This window comes from Kwoniella newhampshirensis, chromosome 13 (assembly GCF_039105145.1).
Source record: "Kwoniella newhampshirensis strain CBS 13917 chromosome 13, whole genome shotgun sequence".
NCBI classification, from domain to species: domain Eukaryota; kingdom Fungi; phylum Basidiomycota; class Tremellomycetes; order Tremellales; family Cryptococcaceae; genus Kwoniella; species Kwoniella newhampshirensis.
In genome coordinates this window covers 16,607-36,291 of record NC_089966.1, presented here as the reverse complement: position 1 = coordinate 36,291, position 19,685 = coordinate 16,607, and the positions used below count along the sequence as shown (strand labels likewise).

At 51.2% G+C, this 19,685-nt stretch overlaps 7 protein-coding genes across 7 annotated transcripts; 4 read left to right on the top strand and 3 right to left on the bottom strand.

Moving 5' to 3' along the window:
- Nucleotides 1-376: 376 nt before the first annotated feature.
- Nucleotides 377-3,177, bottom strand: IAR55_006000 (uncharacterized protein; the record flags this gene model as incomplete). Its single annotated transcript, XM_066949087.1, has 13 exons — nucleotides 377-535; nucleotides 584-685; nucleotides 819-919; nucleotides 969-996; nucleotides 1,158-1,274; nucleotides 1,483-1,506; nucleotides 1,622-1,859; nucleotides 1,973-2,034; nucleotides 2,102-2,340; nucleotides 2,392-2,591; nucleotides 2,650-2,901; nucleotides 2,957-3,038; nucleotides 3,081-3,177. 13 exons carry the CDS (start codon nucleotides 3,175-3,177, stop codon nucleotides 377-379), a joined length of 1,701 nt encoding a protein of 566 aa, XP_066800095.1.
- Nucleotides 3,178-3,908: 731 nt separating this feature from the next.
- Nucleotides 3,909-5,857, top strand: IAR55_005999 (uncharacterized protein; the record flags this gene model as incomplete). Its single annotated transcript, XM_066949086.1, has 9 exons — nucleotides 3,909-3,968; nucleotides 4,032-4,190; nucleotides 4,248-4,648; nucleotides 4,709-5,044; nucleotides 5,101-5,196; nucleotides 5,249-5,310; nucleotides 5,381-5,587; nucleotides 5,644-5,753; nucleotides 5,819-5,857. The coding sequence occupies 9 exons, from the start codon at nucleotides 3,909-3,911 to the stop codon at nucleotides 5,855-5,857; spliced, it is 1,470 nt and encodes a 489-aa protein (XP_066800094.1).
- Nucleotides 5,858-6,135: 278 nt separating this feature from the next.
- On the top strand, nucleotides 6,136-9,400 carry IAR55_005998 (uncharacterized protein; the record flags this gene model as incomplete). Its single annotated transcript, XM_066949085.1, has 20 exons — nucleotides 6,136-6,245; nucleotides 6,306-6,356; nucleotides 6,411-6,445; nucleotides 6,503-6,789; nucleotides 6,846-7,019; nucleotides 7,073-7,250; nucleotides 7,303-7,356; nucleotides 7,409-7,542; nucleotides 7,598-7,616; nucleotides 7,668-7,726; nucleotides 7,775-7,823; nucleotides 7,876-7,944; nucleotides 8,007-8,020; nucleotides 8,072-8,174; nucleotides 8,221-8,329; nucleotides 8,386-8,463; nucleotides 8,526-8,588; nucleotides 8,639-8,831; nucleotides 8,887-9,307; nucleotides 9,366-9,400. 20 exons carry the CDS (start codon nucleotides 6,136-6,138, stop codon nucleotides 9,398-9,400), a joined length of 2,235 nt encoding a protein of 744 aa, XP_066800093.1.
- A 70-nt stretch (nucleotides 9,401-9,470) lies between these two features.
- On the bottom strand, nucleotides 9,471-10,940 carry IAR55_005997 (uncharacterized protein; the record flags this gene model as incomplete). The annotated part of the gene is made up of 7 exons (XM_066949084.1): nucleotides 9,471-9,605; nucleotides 9,659-9,831; nucleotides 9,890-10,032; nucleotides 10,089-10,312; nucleotides 10,369-10,530; nucleotides 10,580-10,675; nucleotides 10,731-10,940. 7 exons carry the CDS (start codon nucleotides 10,938-10,940, stop codon nucleotides 9,471-9,473), a joined length of 1,143 nt encoding a protein of 380 aa, XP_066800092.1.
- A 388-nt stretch (nucleotides 10,941-11,328) lies between these two features.
- IAR55_005996 (uncharacterized protein) lies at nucleotides 11,329-13,565 on the top strand (the record flags this gene model as incomplete). Its single annotated transcript, XM_066949083.1, has 14 exons — nucleotides 11,329-11,458; nucleotides 11,518-11,588; nucleotides 11,655-11,728; nucleotides 11,781-11,921; nucleotides 11,977-12,055; nucleotides 12,112-12,149; nucleotides 12,203-12,391; nucleotides 12,441-12,618; nucleotides 12,670-12,796; nucleotides 12,849-12,911; nucleotides 12,962-13,082; nucleotides 13,133-13,224; nucleotides 13,288-13,386; nucleotides 13,438-13,565. The coding sequence occupies 14 exons, from the start codon at nucleotides 11,329-11,331 to the stop codon at nucleotides 13,563-13,565; spliced, it is 1,530 nt and encodes a 509-aa protein (XP_066800091.1).
- Nucleotides 13,566-14,067: 502 nt separating this feature from the next.
- On the top strand, nucleotides 14,068-16,107 carry IAR55_005995 (uncharacterized protein; the record flags this gene model as incomplete). The annotated part of the gene is made up of 6 exons (XM_066949082.1): nucleotides 14,068-14,333; nucleotides 14,395-14,469; nucleotides 14,526-14,991; nucleotides 15,052-15,117; nucleotides 15,170-15,545; nucleotides 15,611-16,107. The coding sequence occupies 6 exons, from the start codon at nucleotides 14,068-14,070 to the stop codon at nucleotides 16,105-16,107; spliced, it is 1,746 nt and encodes a 581-aa protein (XP_066800090.1).
- A 23-nt stretch (nucleotides 16,108-16,130) lies between these two features.
- IAR55_005994 (uncharacterized protein) lies at nucleotides 16,131-19,373 on the bottom strand (the record flags this gene model as incomplete). Its single annotated transcript, XM_066949081.1, has 19 exons — nucleotides 16,131-16,451; nucleotides 16,498-16,613; nucleotides 16,663-16,706; nucleotides 16,766-16,844; nucleotides 16,890-16,931; nucleotides 16,982-17,174; nucleotides 17,228-17,327; nucleotides 17,375-17,435; nucleotides 17,483-17,534; nucleotides 17,586-17,683; nucleotides 17,733-17,939; nucleotides 17,992-18,011; nucleotides 18,061-18,122; nucleotides 18,171-18,356; nucleotides 18,408-18,488; nucleotides 18,567-19,059; nucleotides 19,127-19,193; nucleotides 19,249-19,266; nucleotides 19,322-19,373. 19 exons carry the CDS (start codon nucleotides 19,371-19,373, stop codon nucleotides 16,131-16,133), a joined length of 2,292 nt encoding a protein of 763 aa, XP_066800089.1.
- Nucleotides 19,374-19,685: the final 312 nt, after the last annotated feature.

Genomic DNA, 19,685 nt, shown 5'->3' with positions numbered 1-19,685 from the left:
CTTCAATCGCTGTTGGTGATTCACTGCTACCATACGCAACACAGCGCCCATTTGGGCTTATCAGTTTTAAGACCGATCGATGCTAATCACGGCCTCGGCCGGCGGCCACGGAGCGCGATAAGGAGTTTGTACCCGACCTTTCTTCTGAGCACTGCAACATGACCCTCCCTGTGTACGTTCAGGCAGTCCGATGGAATGAAAGCTATACTGATGATATACCAGCTTGCAATGTACTCTTCGTTTCTGCCACGCGATTGAACGGAGCTGGGCGTCCTGTTACAGATACAACAATGGCTGAGCTCTTGCATCAATCCAAGCCGACAAGCTACTGTTTGAGTCATCCCGACATCCCTGATCGGAAGCAATGCACAGCTCCTCAGCTCAAAGGAGTATTGGACCCCACATGCTCGCCATGCTCATCTACCTGATACGAGGCCGTCGACCCAAACAGATCGGCAAGAAGAGTCTCGAGGTCTTCCGCTGTAGGATCCAATGAGTCATGGAGAACAGCCTCTTTCGTCACCTCCAAATTGGACTGATTTGCCAGTCAGCGAGGTGGTACAATGACTCCACCAATACTTACCAGTAGTTGTTTTGCTAAGACTCGCAAGCTGGGAGGCCCGCCGCTCCCTGGAAACGCGAGGTCTGCTGTAGCGTTGTGACCTGAAGCAGCTTCGGCATCTACCTGGTCAGCGATTGTCGGACAAAATACCCTCACCTAACAGCCCATCAAGAAGGGTGATAGAGTTTTGAGCGGCGATTGAAATGTGCTCGGTAGTCCTGCTCGATCAGCATGACTTCACGGCCAGTCTACTCACCTCAAGAGATCTGCTACCCCTCGTAGCTCTACTCGCTTTTGAGCGACCAGTGTCTTGCTCTTGTCGTAGGAGTACCGAAGATCGACGAACAGGATGATGGCCTGGCATAAGCATCAGTACAGCCCGTTTCATCCTCTGAAAGGAACTCACGGATGTGAATCCATAGAACAGTAAAGTCCTGGTGGGTCAGCACGGTCATCTTTCCTTTATGTACTCACCACCATTTCAACAACAAAGGGAATTCGCCCAATAGACTCAATACAGCTCGAGCAGAAGCCACGCAACGACTACTAGCCTCATTCTACAATGTCAGCTGGGATAGTCAACAGAGTCACTCACAAAATGTGGACTGCTTCGACCCTGGAGTAGCACCGGCCGGTACAGGCGTAGACGACGATTGTGACCAGTGATCATGGCAACGGTCCTTTCCATGGCTGGTACGCTATCGTGATCGTCCTGTGGACAATTCTGGAAGGTTAGGGGGATCTGTGTAAGATAGTCGGTGATTCTGGCGTCCATATCAAGTATAAATCGATAAGACGCTTTGTCGGGCGAGTTGGCATGATCGACCACTTCCCGATAGCAATATATGAATTTGCAACGCCAGATGAAAAGTGATGTTTCCTACTTCTATCAGTCACATCCCACGACAAACCAGACTCACCGAGTACTCAGTCAAGGGTCGAGCCTGCGCAGAAGATGTCTCCGACAGATCGGCGTCATTGACATTGAGAGGAAAGGCTGTATCGAAATGGTTCGGATGTCTGCCTTGTTTAGCTTGGTCTTCGTTTGAAACCACTCACATTGAATATGCCATGTGATGCGAAGATGCTAGCGACCAATCGGCGAGAACCTGTCAATAAGCAAGAGTCTAGTTCGGCGATACTCACCAGTGCCCACCACACTCTCCTGCCAACCTCACGACGAATTTGAGAGCGCCATGCTGGAGGCCATTTCCGACCTGGGTCCTCTGAACCCAGTCGAGACAATCCCAGATTTTGAGCCGTCTTGATACATGAACCTAACAATGACCAGTGTGTACTGCTTGTCAGCGACATTCAAACCTGAAGAGCTCACTCGGCGCCGCCTGTATTCTGTTGATATTCTCCTATCAAGCTGTGCCTGTCAGCGACATACAGGAGGCTTAGACTCACATCAAAGTTTGCAGGTTCTCCAGGCTATGGTTTCCAACCCAGTTGTTATATTGTAGCAATGCCTGTACGTCATGGATCAGCTTAGGTTAAGCAAAGATGCAGGTCGGTGATCAGCATCTGGAAAGTCACCCTAGTTGCCGAATAGCATATCTGTGCCGAAGCCAACGTCTGATCTAACGACAGTGCCAACTGCTGCCTCTCATCTCGCTCCAATAGTCGATATGACAATGACAACACAGCAAATTGAAGACTGAGAAAGTTGAGACGTATGCCCCTTGTTCTCCCTTCGTTGAGCATCTGGTAGAGCGCTTTGCTATCCGCGGAGAAGGACGGCGCGTGGACCACCTTGGTGTACCAATCCAGTCGACCTGAACACTATTCTTCAGTCACGATTGAAGCGGACACCCTTCTGCACCCACCAAAGTAAAAGGTCAGAAGCTTTTCTGTAGTGGCTTGTGGAGGCAGATGCCGCAGTATACGCCCCACAACATCTGTACCGGGTTCTACCAAAAAGGCCATGTGAGAGAGAAGATCGATGGTGGATGTCTCTTTGAACGGAAGGGCGACACCGGTGGGTGAACCTGGGATCCGGATCTCTTCCACTATATCTGCTCCTGGTCTACCCGCTTGCCATCCCCTTCAAACCATCAGCTCGGTAGTTCACATCAAGAGCTTACATGGCAAAGTTTTCCAACATCGTTGCAGCATCCTCATCCCCTTCATCATTGTCATCTCCTCCCTCGGCAGATAATCCCTCCGCTTCTGAACCCGTGGACCTTTTCCTCTTTTCCGGACGCTTCGTGGATGATTCTGCTTCACCACAGCTTTGTGCCGATGACCGCTTCACTTCGTCAAGATGTACTCGTATCTGCTCTTCGACGGCGAGGAGTCGAGCATGGAGGGCTGAGAGGGTGATAATCGGTGGAGGGCTGAACGAGACTACTCAGCTGATATGATCGAGCTAACGACTTACTGCCTGCTCACCTCGACTGTGCCGCATCCACCTCTCTACAAAGGGTGCCTTCCCCACGGAGATTGCATGGAAGGCATGGATATTCTCTATTACCTGAAGGATTGTCAGCTCGAGGTTTGAGGGTCGTCAGCTTACATTTGATCTTCCTCTTGCGACCTGCGTAAACCATCAAATCAGCGGAGTGATATTTCGGCGCAAGCAAAGCATAGCGGTCCACTGACATTGGAAGCATGCTTGTATAGGGCGTGCTGGAGCCTTGGTCTCACCAGTCATCATGGCAAGGTGTTATATGACGCAGGACGTGTGTGTCGATGGGATGTTAACAAGAGATCGACGATTGATCATGATGAGATCCGGAATTCAGTTTGGAATAAACATCTCCAGCATCCGAAGATATCTTGCCCTGATCTCTCCAAATCATGGACTGCTTACTGCTTGCATACTGTAGAGGTAGCCATGATGCTCTCCTGCTTCAACAGCAATGCTCCGAACACGTCCATCAAGCCATGCATGCATGCGCAGATGAGAGAGGGCTACCTCCATCATGCTCAGACCGAGGTGTAACGCGTGATCAGTCGACGTGCGCTCGATCACCAGTCGCACGTAGTGTATATGTCCAGATCAAACCCGCATCATACACCTACACCGTCACATTCTTAGATCTCAGATGATCTGTCCGTCACAGCTCTTGACTGCTGCTGCCATATCATGCAGGGGTATACTTGATATGTGTAACCAGAGGATGAAGGGTACTCTCTCTCATTGAGCGGTATCTTATCCGCGTACACGGCCGCGCATAGGACAGATTGGCAGGATACATGACAGAGATAAGATATTGCGCCGACAGCATGCACATAATAAGGCAGGTAGACGACCAGGGAAAAACATGCCCTCTCAGCTTGTGCCCTTGCTCTACAGCTCTTCTCAATTAAGATAGCGCAGTTGGCTGAAGCCATTGCTGAAATGACCTTGTCGTCCGCTGAAGAGTTTGGGTTCCCTCTCGTGAAGCCGAGTGACGACAAAGTGGGTGACAGTCACTGAATGTTTCGTGATGCGACCATCTGACTTGATCACACCATTTTCCAGTATGAGTTCTATCGTATGGGCCGCAACTTCTCGACCAATGACGTGAAAAGACAAGTGGCAGGCGTCGCTGTCCCTCGAACCGTTGACGAAGTGATTGCAGCGGTCCAACATGCGGGAAGGAATAATCTCACGATCGGAGTCCGGAGTGGGGGTCACAGCGTGCGTAAGACGATGGCAGAATGCTTCTACACTGACTGATAAGGAAGCTATTGATAGTTCAACGCACCTGCTGTACGGGACAATGCGCTATTGATCGATCTGATACAGCTCAAGGAAGTCAGCTTTGACGAAGAGACCGAGATCGTCACGGCAAGTCCATCAAGTACCGGCAAGATCGTCAATGGGTACCTCAAATCCAAGGGCTACTGGTTCCCCGGAGGCCATTGTGACGGTGTCGGACTGGGAGGCTTTCTGTCCCAAGGTGGCGCAGGCTTCATGTGGAGATCCATCGGCTGGGCAGCTTCCTTGATCGAATGGATGGACGTGGTAACAGCAGATGGTCGTCTTGTTCACGTCAGTCATCACGAGAATACAGAGCTGCTGTGGGCATTTGTCGGGTCGGGTCCGGGCTACTTCGGTGTCGTCGTACGATTCGGGTTGAAATGTCCGAAGCTATCGTAAGTACACCATCCATAAACATTGTGATCCCACTGACGCTGACGACAATCGTTCCGCAGCAAACATCATCTACGATCAGTACTGCTGTTTGGACAATCCGAATACAAAGACGTCATGAAGTGGTGTTTGGACATTGGAGAGACAGTGGCTCCATCAACCGAGATGTTTGCAAGCAGTATCCTTCGAGAAAAGTTCCTACCGGGCGGTGATCCGAAAGAAGCTCTCCTGCGTGTGCAATGCTCTGCATGGACCGACAGTTTCGAAGCGGGCCAAGCGATTCTCACATTCATGGAATCAGCGCCACATCTCGACAAAGCTTATCACACCGAGTTCTGTCAACCCGCCAGTCTGGAAGCGGAGTATCAGGTGCAAATTGATATCAACCCAGTGGGCCAGTGAGTCACCACTGCAGTGTGAACATCTGACGCAGAGAGCTGACCGAATCTGATAGATACTTCGTCACTAACGGGTGGTTCGCCGGTGATCATGGCAGAGTGACAGACCTTTTGGAGAAGCCCTTCCTGACCTTGCCTTCCGCTGATTCATAGTCAGTCTCCTTTCGTTGTCAGGGCATGATGCGTTCTGACCTCAGACCCCAGCTCCATGATGTACTCCATGCAGCCGAGGATGTCTCGACATCATTTCGCCAACGACATCTCTTGTAAGTGTGCATGCATGGGCTACGATATTTTGCAACGGGGCTCAAGTGCTTACGATTGTATACTGTGTAGCGGGCATCTACGTCATATCCTATGCCATTGCCGCTGACTCTGACGAAACGCCTGACCTTGCCGACAAATGCAAAACCTGGATCCAGGATACCTGGAGACCGATTGACGAAGCGTCGCGTGAAGCAGCGGCTTCCGGAGATCCATCAGCTCCGCGCTCCGTGGGTTACTACACAGGAGACTGCAATCAAGAGATTCGACCAGGACGATGTGGGCGAGATTTGCGTTTTCTTGACCTTCTCACCGCGCTGACACGTCCCTCACAGTCATGTCTGAACAGAATTGGGTCAAATGGGTCGGTATTCGTGATCGATACGATCCCAGTCACCGATTCGTTGGCTATCTCAACAACACTGAATTCACCCTGAACTGGAATGTGAGTGGCTGCCTGTCGCCGTCCTATCGCGGCGTATGCTGCTTGCTCATCTGATCTTGAACTAGGCTTGGGAAGGCGCACCACCAGCCAATCGACCAGTCTGAAGAGGACCCACCAATAGGAACAGAGAGGGTCTTCGTCGGGAGGAAGGTTGTAGAGTATCTAGAAGGTAGAACTTATGCATCTTTGTCGTTGGTCGGTGAAATCCGAAGCCGATAGAAGCAAAAGTCCGAATCTGCGGGACGCGAAATCCCATCTTCATCGCGTAACGCCGCTATCTATCGGATCTCTTGTCTTCCACATATGATCAAGTAATCTTCTGTCAAAGTCTCGTCCGATCATGCACTGAGCTGGTCACCACTGCACGTACGAGCCGCCCACCATGGACACACCTTCGAGCGCGCCATCGAGCTCCAAGAGGAAGAGGGCGTCAAAACCTACGCGGCAGCAACCGATCGTCAGCTGTTTGGAATGTCGACGCATGAAGTGGAAGTGAGCCTAGCAGCTATGAAAAGAATGGTAGAGACGTGCCTGATCATCAGCTTCTCTTAGATGCGATCGACAGTTCCCTTGCTCAAATTGCAGAAAGCGGGGAATCGCTGCGTGAGTTCATGCCCTGCTCTGGTGATGGTCGTGTCTCATGGTGTCTATATTCAGTCTCTGTCCCAGCGGTCAGCTACCTTCGATCAAAGGTGAGTTCGATATTCAAGCTTGGCCGTAGAGTATCGAATGGCTCAATCATTGAGCAGAGAGACATGTTGCCCTGAATGATACAACGGAGCTACGGAAACGGATTGCGAAACTGGAGAAGATTATCGATGCCGCTTGTCGACAAGGATTCAACGACGATGGACCGGACGAAGAAACGCAGATCGACGGGCCGGCCGCAACGTTCGAGCATCGGCCATCCCTTGCGGATATGACAGACGTCACAGATGGAGATGGGGGAAGCGACGTAGCACAAGGCCAACTGATTCTGGGTGACGAGCCGGGAACCTCAACGTTCTTTGGCAATGGAGGCGCTCAATATCATCTCGTGAGCTCTCTGTTCGGCTAGCGATACCGATACTGGTTGTTGAAGAATCAGTGTAGCAAATGACCGGGGAAAGACTACCGTCGGTGCTCACCGGTATCACCTCCGAGCCACCACCAGACCAATGCTCATTTCCGTTTCAAGAGCCTCCTGCTGGTACAACGGTCGAGCGCCTGGTAACGTGTCTTCCGGAGAGGGGAGAAGCATTCAGATGGGCTACTATTTTCTTCGAAGTGAGATCTTCGAGAATAATCCAACTCAACGACTGAAGCTGATTGACACGCAGAATACTGCCATCTTAAATCATACCCTGGATCAGAAAGTCTTCTTCAGCAGCTATCTCCCACGAGTATATCGATCGTCAATTTCCCACGCCTTTTTTACGAAGATCAACAACCAGTTGCTGGCCGTCGTATTTCTTGTCATCTGTAGCGGGGCCGCTATGGATCTGGAGCTTCCACCATGTGCGTCAACTGAGCAGACGCTGCTACACCTCGCTGACGCCTGCGTGTCCAGATAATGACACTGCTGAACGATTCTTTCGCTTGGCCAAGATGTCCTTGTCAATAGGCGAGTCTGTTCTGGATTGAACATGAGCTATCTCACTTACCCAACCGTTCAGACCCCTCCAACTCGATGGCATTCGTACAAGCTGTTCATCTAATGAGTCGATACACCTCCAACAGCTTCAAAGGTCCAAAAGCGTCACTCGAATTCTGGTCTACACTCGGTATGGGGACGCGTTGTGCACAAGCAGTGACTATTTCCGCTACCCTGACATTCCTTCAAGCTAACGTTGATTCCTTGTCAGATAGGACTACATCGGGATGGTGAGATTTCTAAGGGTGAGATTAAGCGGTCTGTACTGACACTTCTTCCAGGTCAGAACTGGCGACTGAATCCGGACGAGCTGGAGCTGCGGAGAAGGATATTCTGGGAAGTGAGCTTTGGATGATTTCGTGTCTGCTTTGGTTGACACGACTAGCAGATTTACACCGAAGACATCCTGCAGAGCATGACGCAGGGACGTCCGCGTCGTGGGCATCCATAACTTCCTAGCCTTGGACCGTTCCGCTGATTAAGATGTAGTCATCGCCAATGCTACTTTCGACTGTGCTTTGCCCTCCCTAAAGGACGAAAGTGACATCAGACTACAGTGTGAGTGAGAGTAAGCCCGATGAATGGTTCGCGTCCGTTGACCGAGATATTGTCGATTGTAGTCCATCACTACAAAGTCGGTCTAGTATCACTCCTGGAATCAGCTCCGATCTGACCCTTTTCGCAGTATCTTCTTGTTCGAATACTCGCTCGTGTCAATGACGTGCAGACAAATGTTACGCCATGTACATATCGCAAGATTCTCGAAGTCCACAATGACCTCAGTAAATGTGGGTCAGCCCTACGGTTGTCATCGGAGCTGCTGACGCGTTCCAGTCGAGAACGAACTCCCGTCAGCTTTACGTCAAGACGATCTTTTGGCTGAAGGAAGTCCCCACAGCATCCCATGGCACAGGTTAACCCTGCGGCTGCTCAACAGCGAGGGGTGAGTATGCTGAAAAGTTTAACAAACGCACTGTCTGAAGGACTGATACTTTGTAGATACTTGTTTCTCCACCGGGCGCATTTCGCTCGAGCTCTCCGCGATGCGCCACAGGAGCCGATGGCCTCGACGTATCGGTGAGATTTCAAATGCATGTCCCTTTGATTCGCGACTCACCTGACTTCATTGGTGCCCTCAGTTTCAGCTATGTAGCTGAGCTCGAAGCTTCCAGAGTGGTGCTGGTCATTCTTCGGGAAGCACTGTAAGCACAACACGTTTCGGCGACGTGTACAGTACTAAATTAGGACATAGCGCGCTGAATCCTAGGATCGCCAGCCGTTTTTTGGTCTTTTTCTTTCATGCCTTTACAGCAGTCGTGAACTTTGCTTCTGTCGTCATCCGATCACCTCGATCGAGTTTGGCAGAAGCTGCGTTTACGCAAGTGGATCAAGGGGTTGCCCTTTTCGAAAGTATCCCGGAGGACTGCAGAGCAAGGAATGACTTGGTGAGTGTCGATGTTACGCGGATGGTTCTGCACTCAATTGATATCAATCAACAAGCCCACGTTGAGAAGTTTGCATGAACAAGCCCGTCAAGCCCTGAACTCCCTAGACGACGAAACGATGGTGGATCAGCATGATATACTGGGCATCGGTACCAAGCTCGTCCGACTGAAACGACCCGGCATCGAAGAGGATCCTGCTTCTTCATCGTCCGACGTTCCCTCAGGAGGTATAGACTTCACACTACCGACCACACTCGCCGACGTATTCGCTGCTGCACATCAGGTCGATCTAAACATTCAAGGCTTCCCTGTCACGGCCACTAGCACGGAATCGCAGAGGAATGATTCTCAAACCTTGTCGTCCGATTGGTTTTCGTCGGACTGGTCGAACCTCTTCGTCCACGAACCAGAGCCCCTGACGGAGGTTGAGTCGACCCCCTTCTGGACACCTGAGGACGACCACGATGTTCACTCCTGTGAGTAGTGAGATGATTTCTTCTGCGGTTGGGTAGCTGATAGTGCTATCTTACGTAGTCATGGTCACCATCGGTCTTTATCCTAACGAGTGAACTACTATGACATACATACGCCGGAAGCTCTATACTTTTCGAATAATTTACAAGTTATGCATTGTATGCTCTATATGGGCTCAAGAACGTAAATTCCCTTGAAATATTGTCGGTTAAACTTGACCCCCTTCACCTCAACTATATCCTCTGGAGGTGTTTGAGAACGGAGCACGCGGGCTACCCGCCACTCCTCAGCCGTAGGGATCTGCAGATGAATGTCAGTAATGCAGTCCTCCTGATATCATGAAGACTGCTTACCTTGGTGGCATCCACGATTCCCTCCGAACCTGGCTCGAATCTTGAAACGTATCCTTCACGAGCGAGAAGAGGGGAATCGGTGAGAGGAGCGAGCGATACTTCGTTCTTGGCGGCAGTGAAGAGACCGATAGTAAGACGATATTCGTTCGCTTGGTCAGGAGGACATTGTGTGACTACGTGAATGAATGTATCAGTCAAGACGTCCACAAGACGGTATCCCATCACATTCACCCCTATGTCTGGTCGCTGGCAGATGACCTCCACTGAGGAACTCGAGCACTTCTCCAAGGTTGACGATCATCCCACCAGGCTTGTACTTGACATATCGCCACTGCCCGTCTTTCGCCAGGACTTGCAAAGCAGCGATAGGTTGACTGGTCCATGTCAGTCAGTTAGACATCAGGATGTATGTAAAAGACAGGAGACTGACCTGAGAAGTAAGGTAGTCACACCGTAGTCCTGATGACCGTGCATCTGAACAGCCGCCTTCTTCCTGTCATTCTCCGATACCGGATGGAACATCATTTGTCGGAAGTACCCTTCACCGATGACACCGTTGTGTGATTGTACCGCATCCCAGAGGTAGTTCTCAGGCAGCTCCAGCATTCTCGACAGTAAAGACAAGAGCTTCCTGTTGATCACGTCGTGACAGTACTGCGTTTAGACCCGAGATCAGCCCCATATATGAAACACGAAGGTGTCAAGCATACCTGATTGAAGTGGGCGATCTTGTCAATATGGCTTCGGAGACACACCGGGAGGTGATCACCATCACACATCGTCTCGCTGTAGTAGTTGAAGCTCTCGACATTGTCCTTTACTCCTTTAGCGATATCCCAATATCCTTTCGGCTTGTATCCGGTATATTTGCCCTATGGACACTCGTCATCATCGCTCATTGAAACGACAGACGCAACTCACAGTGTTGAGGTACTTCCACTCCAAACGTTCTTTCTCTTCCGGGGTGATCTTTGAGTCGATGAGGGCATTTTGGGCAATGGCGAACTGTTCATCGATCTGTTAATAGTCAGCATCACTATAATCAACCTTGTGAGGACCAGGTATCACCCACTTCCGCCTGAGTCAGTCCAAAGTTGACTAGATACAGGAAACCGTCCTCGAAGACAGCGGTTTTGAAGCTTTCGTAGACGAACTCTCGCTCGTCAGCGTCTGGAGAGTCAAACTTGCTGAGATCGATGGTGCGAAGATTGGCCCATTCAACGTCGGCCTTGGTCTCTGCTGGAGGTACCCAAGGTCTGAGAGTTGGTACGGCGACAGGCATAATGGGAAAATTTGAGTGATCAAGTTTTGATTTGGGAGCTGTTCTGTATGACAGCGCCTCCATCCAAGATCAACCGCGTTCCTTTTGAATGTCATAGATCTGGATGGACCATCCGTAGATGCGGATCCGCTATATCGTTGTCATGCTCAAAGTCTTATCAGAACTGCCACGGTTAAGCCCGAACCCCGAAGTTTCGGATCCGCATCTGCGGGGTGCAACCCAACCAAATCTCAATATTTCCACCGGTCAGAAGCGAATTTCTGATAACATGAACCCTTTGTTATCTTTTGAGAGACATGGATATATATTTCGATCGTCATCCACGATGATCATGCTCAATCTCATCATCCCACTTCTTACTATTCAATAGTACAGCAACTAAATCACCATGTCCTATCCAGAATTGGACCGCGAGGAATCCATCAAGTACAAGACCGAAGAGCAGGTTGGGATCATCGAGGCTGTTGCTCCCGACTTTGCTGGTGACAATGGCGACTATAACTTTACCGCAGAGCAAGGTTAGCTTTCTGATCTCACTTGGAGCACATGGGCAGGGCATGAGCTGATTGCAACACAGTCGCTGCGTATCAGCTCGACCCGGTGTTGAGCGCCAAGGTCGTACGAGCTTACGACATTCGTATCTTACCTGTGAGTCACGCCTCGCCATTCGGTAACCCAGCCACCGAGGTCTGACTCGTCTATGTTTACCGTCAGATCGCCATGATCATGTATCTTTTCTCAGCTCTCGACAGAGGAAACGTTTCTAACGCCAAATCTGATCACATGGAGTGAGTCTTTTCAGGAGCTGAATGGGATCCTTTGCTCACAACTGGTCAACAGTCGCGATCTCGGATTCGTCGGAAACCAATGGAACATCATGCTTACCGTCTTCTTCATCCCATACTGCTGCATGGCGTACCCCGGTACATTCATGAGCAAGAAGTTCGGCCCCTACACCATGCTTCCCATCTATATGTTCGGGTGAGTAACAGCATTCGCGTATGTCGTAGCAAACCGCGGCTGAATGGAAACACAGTTGGGGTACCATGGCGATGATCAACGCAGCTGTCAAGAACTTTGCGCAATGCTTGGTGGTTCGATTGCTTCTCGGTTGTGTGAGTGGGGATCGCAACACCTCACCTGGTCCTCCACTGACTCTCGCTATTCACAGTTCGAAGGTTGCTTCGGCGCTTCCCTCATCATGTACCTGTAAGTGATACTCTCCACGACCACGCGATCGACGTCAGGCTGACCTAACACAGTGCATGCTTCTACACACGTGCTGAGCTCGGTAAACGAATGGCCGCATGGTACAGCATGGTTGCCGTGTCTGGAGCTTTCTCCGGTCTCCTCTCCTACGGTCTCTTCCAAGTCAACTCTTCTTTGAAAGGATGGCAATTGCTCTTCCTGATCGAGGGCGCTCTGACCATCTGCGTGGCTTTGCTATCCTGGTGAGTGACTCGATGCCTTGTCACGAGACTTCAGCTGACATATTTGCAGGTGGATTCTTCCCGTATACGCCACGCATGCCAAATTCCTCAATCCGGTCGAGAAGACAGCCGGTGTCATGCGCTTGCTCAAGGACTCGACCACTCAAGTCAACGCCGATTTCTCTTGGAAGGAGTACATCCGTCCAGCCGCTGAATGGGAGACTTGGGTTTGGGGTCTGTACTGTCTTGTGAGTGTAGCGGTTCATGGTAAGTCCGCCAAATCGCTAAATCTGCACCAGATCTACGGTGTTGCCAACGCGACTGCGGCGGTGTTCCTCACCCAAATCATCGGTCGATGGCATTTCTCCGTTGTCAAGACCAACCTGTACACCGTCGCTCCTTACTGCTGCGCCGTCATCGTCATGTGTGAGTCCTGCATGATGCTTCGCTGGGCATCTTGCTGACGCGTTATTTTCAGGGATCCTTGTCATCTCATCGGACTACCATCGAGAGCGAACCATTCACGTCATGGTCGCCAATGGTTAGTACAGAGTATACTCTTCACAAGTGGGTAAGCTGACCTTTTGGTAGGTCTCGTCGTCATCGGCTGCATCCTTCTGGCCTGTCTTCCCGTCTCGTCTATCGGACCCGGATACTTTGCCACATTCCTGATTACATCCGGAAGTTTCATACCTAGTGTTCTTTTCCAAAGGTGAGCTCTGATTGATGTCTATGTGAAGCGTTTCGCTCACAAATCGACAGTTTCGTGCAGAACAATACCACTCGAGAGAACTCTCGAGCTTTCCGATCGTCTGTCATGAACTTTGGTTCAAACGCTGGAGGCATCGTCTCTGGTAGGTTTCTGCTTGCTTGAATGATTTATGCTTGAACACGCTGACCACCTGCCATGTCCTCAGCCAACATCTTCTTGTCGCAATTTGCGCCCAAATACGTCACGCCTCTGATCATCTCGGCCGCCATTGCCGCACTTGGTATTGCTCTCCTCATTGGATTGCGTCAGTAGATCCATGTCCTCGCCTCGCTGTATGCGCTAATCTCCATACTAGGTACTTACATGGTCCTCGACAACCGTCGAAGGAATCGCGAGCAAGGCGTCAACTGGACCAGTAAAGATGTGCCTACAGCGGCGCTCAAGGATGGTCCGGCCAACCCAATGTACCGTCACTTCTACTAAAGGCAGTCTCGTCAGTGGAGGGGAGAGCTATAACCATGCTCGAATGTTATTAGATTGTTAGACCTCGTATAGAATCGGATGAACTTGGATGCAAGTTGCACTAGTACCACAGTCTCGTGCCGTCCATCTGTCTAAAGCACCTTGTGCCTGGCGGCCTGCCTCAGCGACATGCTTAAAACATTCGATAAGATCCGCCAATGACAAACCTTGCCATCTGGTGCTGGGTATCTCGTTATGACATTGCAGAGCAAGAGTCAGGCGGTTCCATCTGAAAAGATCCATGCAGTTCATCCCGTCCAATCGAACTTGTGTGGCATATCCTTCATTCGGTCGGATGGCGGCATTTTGGTCCGATTAGTACCTGATGCGCCGAACCGGACCCGTCACATCCGTCACCAGCGATAACAAATCTCGAGGCGATATATACTCTACTTTTACAGCGCAGTGATCGTAATGTGTTTTTGATCGCTGTAGTTCCTCCATTCACTCGTCAGATCACAAGATGCCTCAGCCTACCGAGATATCCCTGTCTCCCGTTGACGTGGTCGTTGTTGGTGCCGGTCCTATCGGTTGTTTGACCGGTCTTCAACTGGCCAAATTCGGATGTCGTCCGCTTGTCATCGACAAAGAGGACAAGGAGAACGCCCCGGTCTACGGACGAGCTACGACCCTCTGGCCTAGATCGCTTGAGATATATGACCAGCTGGACGTTCTGGATCCGCTGCTGCAAATCGGCGTGATCACACAGACCGGTTACAATTTCCGGGAGTGAGCTAATGATCTCTCAACATCACTGCGACTGATAGAGCTGACACGGACGCATACTTAGTGGTAAAGCTGCTCCAGGTGGTCTTGTCTTCGGATACGGTATGAACAAACACGGAGATACGTCACACAACTACTCGTAAGTTTGCTTTTTCTCCATGACAAGAACTTACTCGCTCGCTGACATAGAAACAGGTTACACCTCCGACAAAGACTCACCGAGCGCGCTTTCGAGGCGGTGCTCGCATCCCACGGATTCCCAGTCCTCCACCAACATTCCATCGAATCCTGGACAGACTCGGAAGATGCCTCTGACGAGTATCCTGTCAAATGTCGTTTACGTGATCTGGTCAACGATCACGTTTACACTGTTAAATGCAAGTACTTGGTGGGGGCAGACGGAGGTAGATCCTTCGTGAGGAAGACGGCGGGGATCCCATTCGTCGGGGAGAGGACGACGTCCAAGTGGATTCGAATGGATGCGCTCGTCAAGACCAACATGCCCAGTCCACGAACGCTCAACTCGGTCCAGAGCGAATCACATGGGTTGGTACTCTTCTGTCCAATTGATGAGGGGAAGACGCGGATTGGTTATGTGTTTAGCGAGGCTCTGAGGGAGAAATACGGAGAGGAGAACATCACGGTGGAAGTAGCAAAAGAGGTGTGTCACCGTTGTGTCAGCTACGATGATATTTCCGTCAAAGCACTGACTAGTAAACAGGAAGCGAAAAAGGCTCTCGCCCCATTCACACTCGAGTTCGAAAGCGTGGATTGGTTTACATTATACGTAAGTGAGATTTCTCACATGATCTTCTTGATACTCGCTGATAGCATTACAGGGCATCGGACAATGTATGGCAGGGACTTTTGTGAAAGACCGCGTCATTCTCGTCGGGGACGCTTGTCACACCCACTCTTCAGGATCTGCTCAAGGTCTAAACACCGGTACTCAGGACGCAGTCAACCTCGCTTGGAAGCTCGCTCTCGTTTGCAAGGGTCTCGGTTCAGCCGACGTTCTGATAGACTCATATAACCAAGAGAGGAAGTCGAGTGTGCAACAAGTGATCGACAACGATGCGATCATCTCGACACTCATCTCCGGTAAATACCCATCACGATTCCAGGGCCGAACTGAAAGCCCGCGTGATATCTTGACGGAATGGTTTGACAACGCAAAGGTGCAAGCTTTCACTTTGGGACTTGGCATAGATTATAGTAAGTCGGGTCAAGGTGTCCAAATCCATTCAACTGTACAGGAACTGATGTCGCGCTCTTCGCAGCATCGGTCACCCCTTCTGGTGTCGTGAGACCTTTCAATGGTCCACCACTTGCCACTGTTCACCCTGGAGAGCGAGGACCTGACGCCACCATATCGCGTCTAGGAACAAATGAATTGACCCGTTTGCATCGGGTCCTCCGCAACACCGGCAAATTCAACATCGTCGTGTTCACAGGATATCCTGCGATCAACCAGCCACGCCTGACTGCTTTCCGCTCCCAGACAGACGCACTCGCAAAGCGATTCTCGCAAGCAGGAGAGCTGTTCGAGTTCACGACATTGATTGCGGGATCTGGTATCAGCGCCGTCGAGTCTCTCGGTCAGGCGCCATGGGGCAAGACCTGGTTCGATCACAGCGGTGCAGCTCATACTGCCTACGGCGTTGATCGAGGTACCGGTGCAGTCGTCGTTCTGAGACCTGACGGGTGGGTCGGTGCAGTGATCGGTCTGGACGAGGAGGAACAACTGGTCAACTATTTTGACGGGTTCATTATATAACCTGATACAAATAGATGCATAGTTCATGACGTTATGCTAGCGAGAAAAGACTCGAGTTCCTGCTCATCGCCGTCGATCGGACCACCAAAGAGGTCTGAATCTTGGTTGGGCGCGATACCCAAGTCGGACCAGACGCCGAGGTCAAAATCCCGCTGAACGGTCGCATGACCATGGACGGCTCCTTGCCACATACCATCCAGACTATGTGTTTCGTGCTCCCCAAGGTGATTGTGAGTCGTTGTATTCGATTTCGGCGTTGTGCGGGTCGTGGGATTCGATTGAGTTATGCCGGTTTGGGAGGCAGACAAAGTTGGCACCGGTATCTCCGGGAGAGCGGTATTTCCCTGCATCGAGTCAGATTCATGGACAGCTCCGAATGTGATCACGCACCAGCACACGTCGGACTACGCGGCGGAACAGCGTCTCTTCATCCAGCGCGCCGCCCATCCCCGGACGACCGCTCGGTACATGACTATCCCCTTCCGCGGTCAAGCTCGCCCATGCAGCTGTTGATGTCAGCTGCGAGTCTCGATCCTTGGAGGCAGAAGCACTTACCCAGTAGGCTTTCCAAGATTGAAGTAGCATTTCGTGCCGCCGCGCTAATGCCTCGAGCACCTCTGGAACAGCGTCAGCTAACGAACTTGGCATCAAAGCTTACCTAAGGATGTCCATCGTGCGGAAGAGAATAAGCCGGGATTCTTCTTTATCAGTATGGTCCCCGTTGCAAAGATGTATGACTAGGGGAACATGAGCAAAACCCAGTCCACCAAACATGCACTCACAGATCACGACCGCAGCGGCAAAGGCATAGAAAAGTATGAGCCCTGTGAAGTATGTTACCGACAAGTCTGGTCCAGATCGCCAAGCCACTCACAGTAGCTGAGCAGGGTCGGCGCAGAGAGACGCATGGACTCGTATAGAGCCAAGATCGTCCGAGCTGACTTGACACATTGGTCCGTCGACTGTCGGTATCTTGAGTCTGTGTATCCTCCAATCAAGTATGGCCGATGCAGGCGAAGCAGGCGATTTGCGGCGATCATACGGATGCTCATGCTCTCACTGATGATCTGAACCTAATCTGTCAGTGCGTCTCTGGAAAGGCTGTTAGATCCGGACTCACCTGGGGCATCTTGAGAACGGACGCGAGTCTCTGTGCCTCGATATCGTCACGGAAATGCGATGGGAGACTATCACGAAGCGCAACGAGTCTCGCATCCAACCTGTGTATTAATTAGCTTGGACATCGAGGGTCCTGACTAGGACGTACCTCATGATGAATGCGTAATCCGCCGTCTGATTATCGACCAAATGGTCGATATGTTCTTTGTCTGCACTTATGAGCTGCCATTCGGAGAGTGTACGACTTTGAACTCACAAAGGACAAGGAAACGTAGCCGAAATATGGTGTAGCTGGATGTTGTGTATTGCTTTCAAAGAAAGATTATCATTTGAGTTGGCTCCAACAGTAGCAGACGTACGGATAAGGGTTTCGACAACGGCATCATCTCTAGCGTGACATCCCCGTCATCGACATTGGAGGGAAATGCCGTGAAGTTCTGTCGAGAGTGAACGCAGTCTGAGTACAGCATGAGCACATTCTCAGCAGATGACCGTCGAATACACACATGTCATCCCGTGCGAGAGGGCGTGAGACCAATCCAAGAACACTATATTCCACCAGACACGCCGCCCGATTTCCCGATGCAAAGGATTCTGCCATGGCTTGGGCCAGCTCGTTTCTAGGCCAACGTCTTCCTTCCCAAGTCGATGTAGACCTAGGTTCTGCGCGATCTTGACAGCGGATCCAATCAGAGCCCAATGGGCGTCCGCACCTTCATCGGCGTTGTCTACGAGATCAGCGCACTGTCGACATAATACACTCACATTGATAGCCGCCTTGCAGACTATGAGCAAGTCAGCCTGAAGCAGAGCTAATGTGCCTCGAGGACTCACATTATGCATTGAAGGTGCTCCAAGGAATGATGAGACAAAAAGTCAGACGCGAAAAGGATTTCCTTGAATCCAATGTCAGCGTCGATCCCGGGATCGTCACAAACACTCACTCGGGAAGCGAGGTACAGCCCCTGGGCGATAGCCTGCCATTGGTCACCCCTGACACCGAGTAGTTGACGCTCGGTATCCCCCAACAGGTGCAACGATAGGCACAGAACCACCAGATGCACGCTGAGCCATTCAGGTCGCACCTCCATGTTCATTCGGTCTTTGGGAAGTGCAGCGAATCGGTGGAACTGAATACGTCTGCTCAGATCTTTCCTTGCTGGGAAAGGTATATAACTCACCTCGTCCATGTACGAAGGGACGTGTATGACCTTAGACACAAGCGAGTCAACACAAAGACCGAAGGAGTGTTTCGACCCTGCCTACCTTGGTGTTCCAATCGACATGGGAGAACTGCGATCACATCAATCTGTGCGACACATCCATAAACAGTGACTCACGAAAAAGTTGAGCAAGAAAAGGCTTCGACCCGAGTCTGGAAGGATGGATACGGCCTTGCCCACCGCTTGGTACAGCTGATTGGAGATCCTTGGACCCATTTGTTTTCCAGCCCGCTCCTGATTTATACTATGTCCCATCGCGAAATCCTCAAGCATCAAAGCTGTGGAGTCACCTCCTTCATACGCGCGATCAGGAGGAGGGACGTTGACACCTATGTATGGGTTGGAGAGAGGACGCTCAGGTGGAGGCGAGTCAGGGGATCTGGGCGAAGGAGAAGGTGATGAGCGGTGTCGTTTTCTAGGCGTGAGATAGGTAAAGTCCAGATTGTCGGAACGTCCAACGGACGCATCGTGCTGCCGCACCGAGAAGGACCTATCCTCTCCTAATCTCACACTCTCCGGTCCACGTCGAAGGTGCGCGACGTGCTCTTCAAGCTCTGCGACCCGGGCAGCCAGCAGCCGGAAGTCTTTCATGCGAGGGAACGATCGATCACTGAGGAGAGACAGGCTTAGAAGCGCATCTTCACACAGCTTGGGAAAGCTGCTCATTTCATGCTCACCCGCTGACTCGAGTGTTGACTTGCTCCTCACATTGATCTCCCTCCCCACGGGATGTACACATATCACCTTCCCGACGAGCGGTCAGCGTCAACGCGACAAATGGTCTCTCAGATACACCTACATGGTAGTTGACGATTACCTAAGGCTTGGTCAGCTCTGGAGCCCCTTCCGGGCCTTGCAAAGGGTCGACTCACACTTGATCTTTCGTCTCCTGCACTCTGTACAAGATTGTTTGACCTGTGACATAATCGGCGGCACGATTTGCCCGTAGATGCGTAGGTCGATGGAAAGAACAATCGATCAAGAGAGGTCTAGATAACAGACGGACGACGAAGGATCCGCGATAAGGCGGGCTAAAATGGGTGACTGATATAAAATACCTCGTCTGCGATTCATCCGGCCGAAGGTTTTTGGCCCGGGCCCGTCGGGGACGAGGTGTCCGTCGTCGTCCGCCCCGACCTTATCGAAACCCAAGACAATGGTAAAAACATGAAATCACCCTGGACCTTGTGATAAGGTCGACATGGACCGTGGAGGGCGGCGTTTAAATAAGAAACA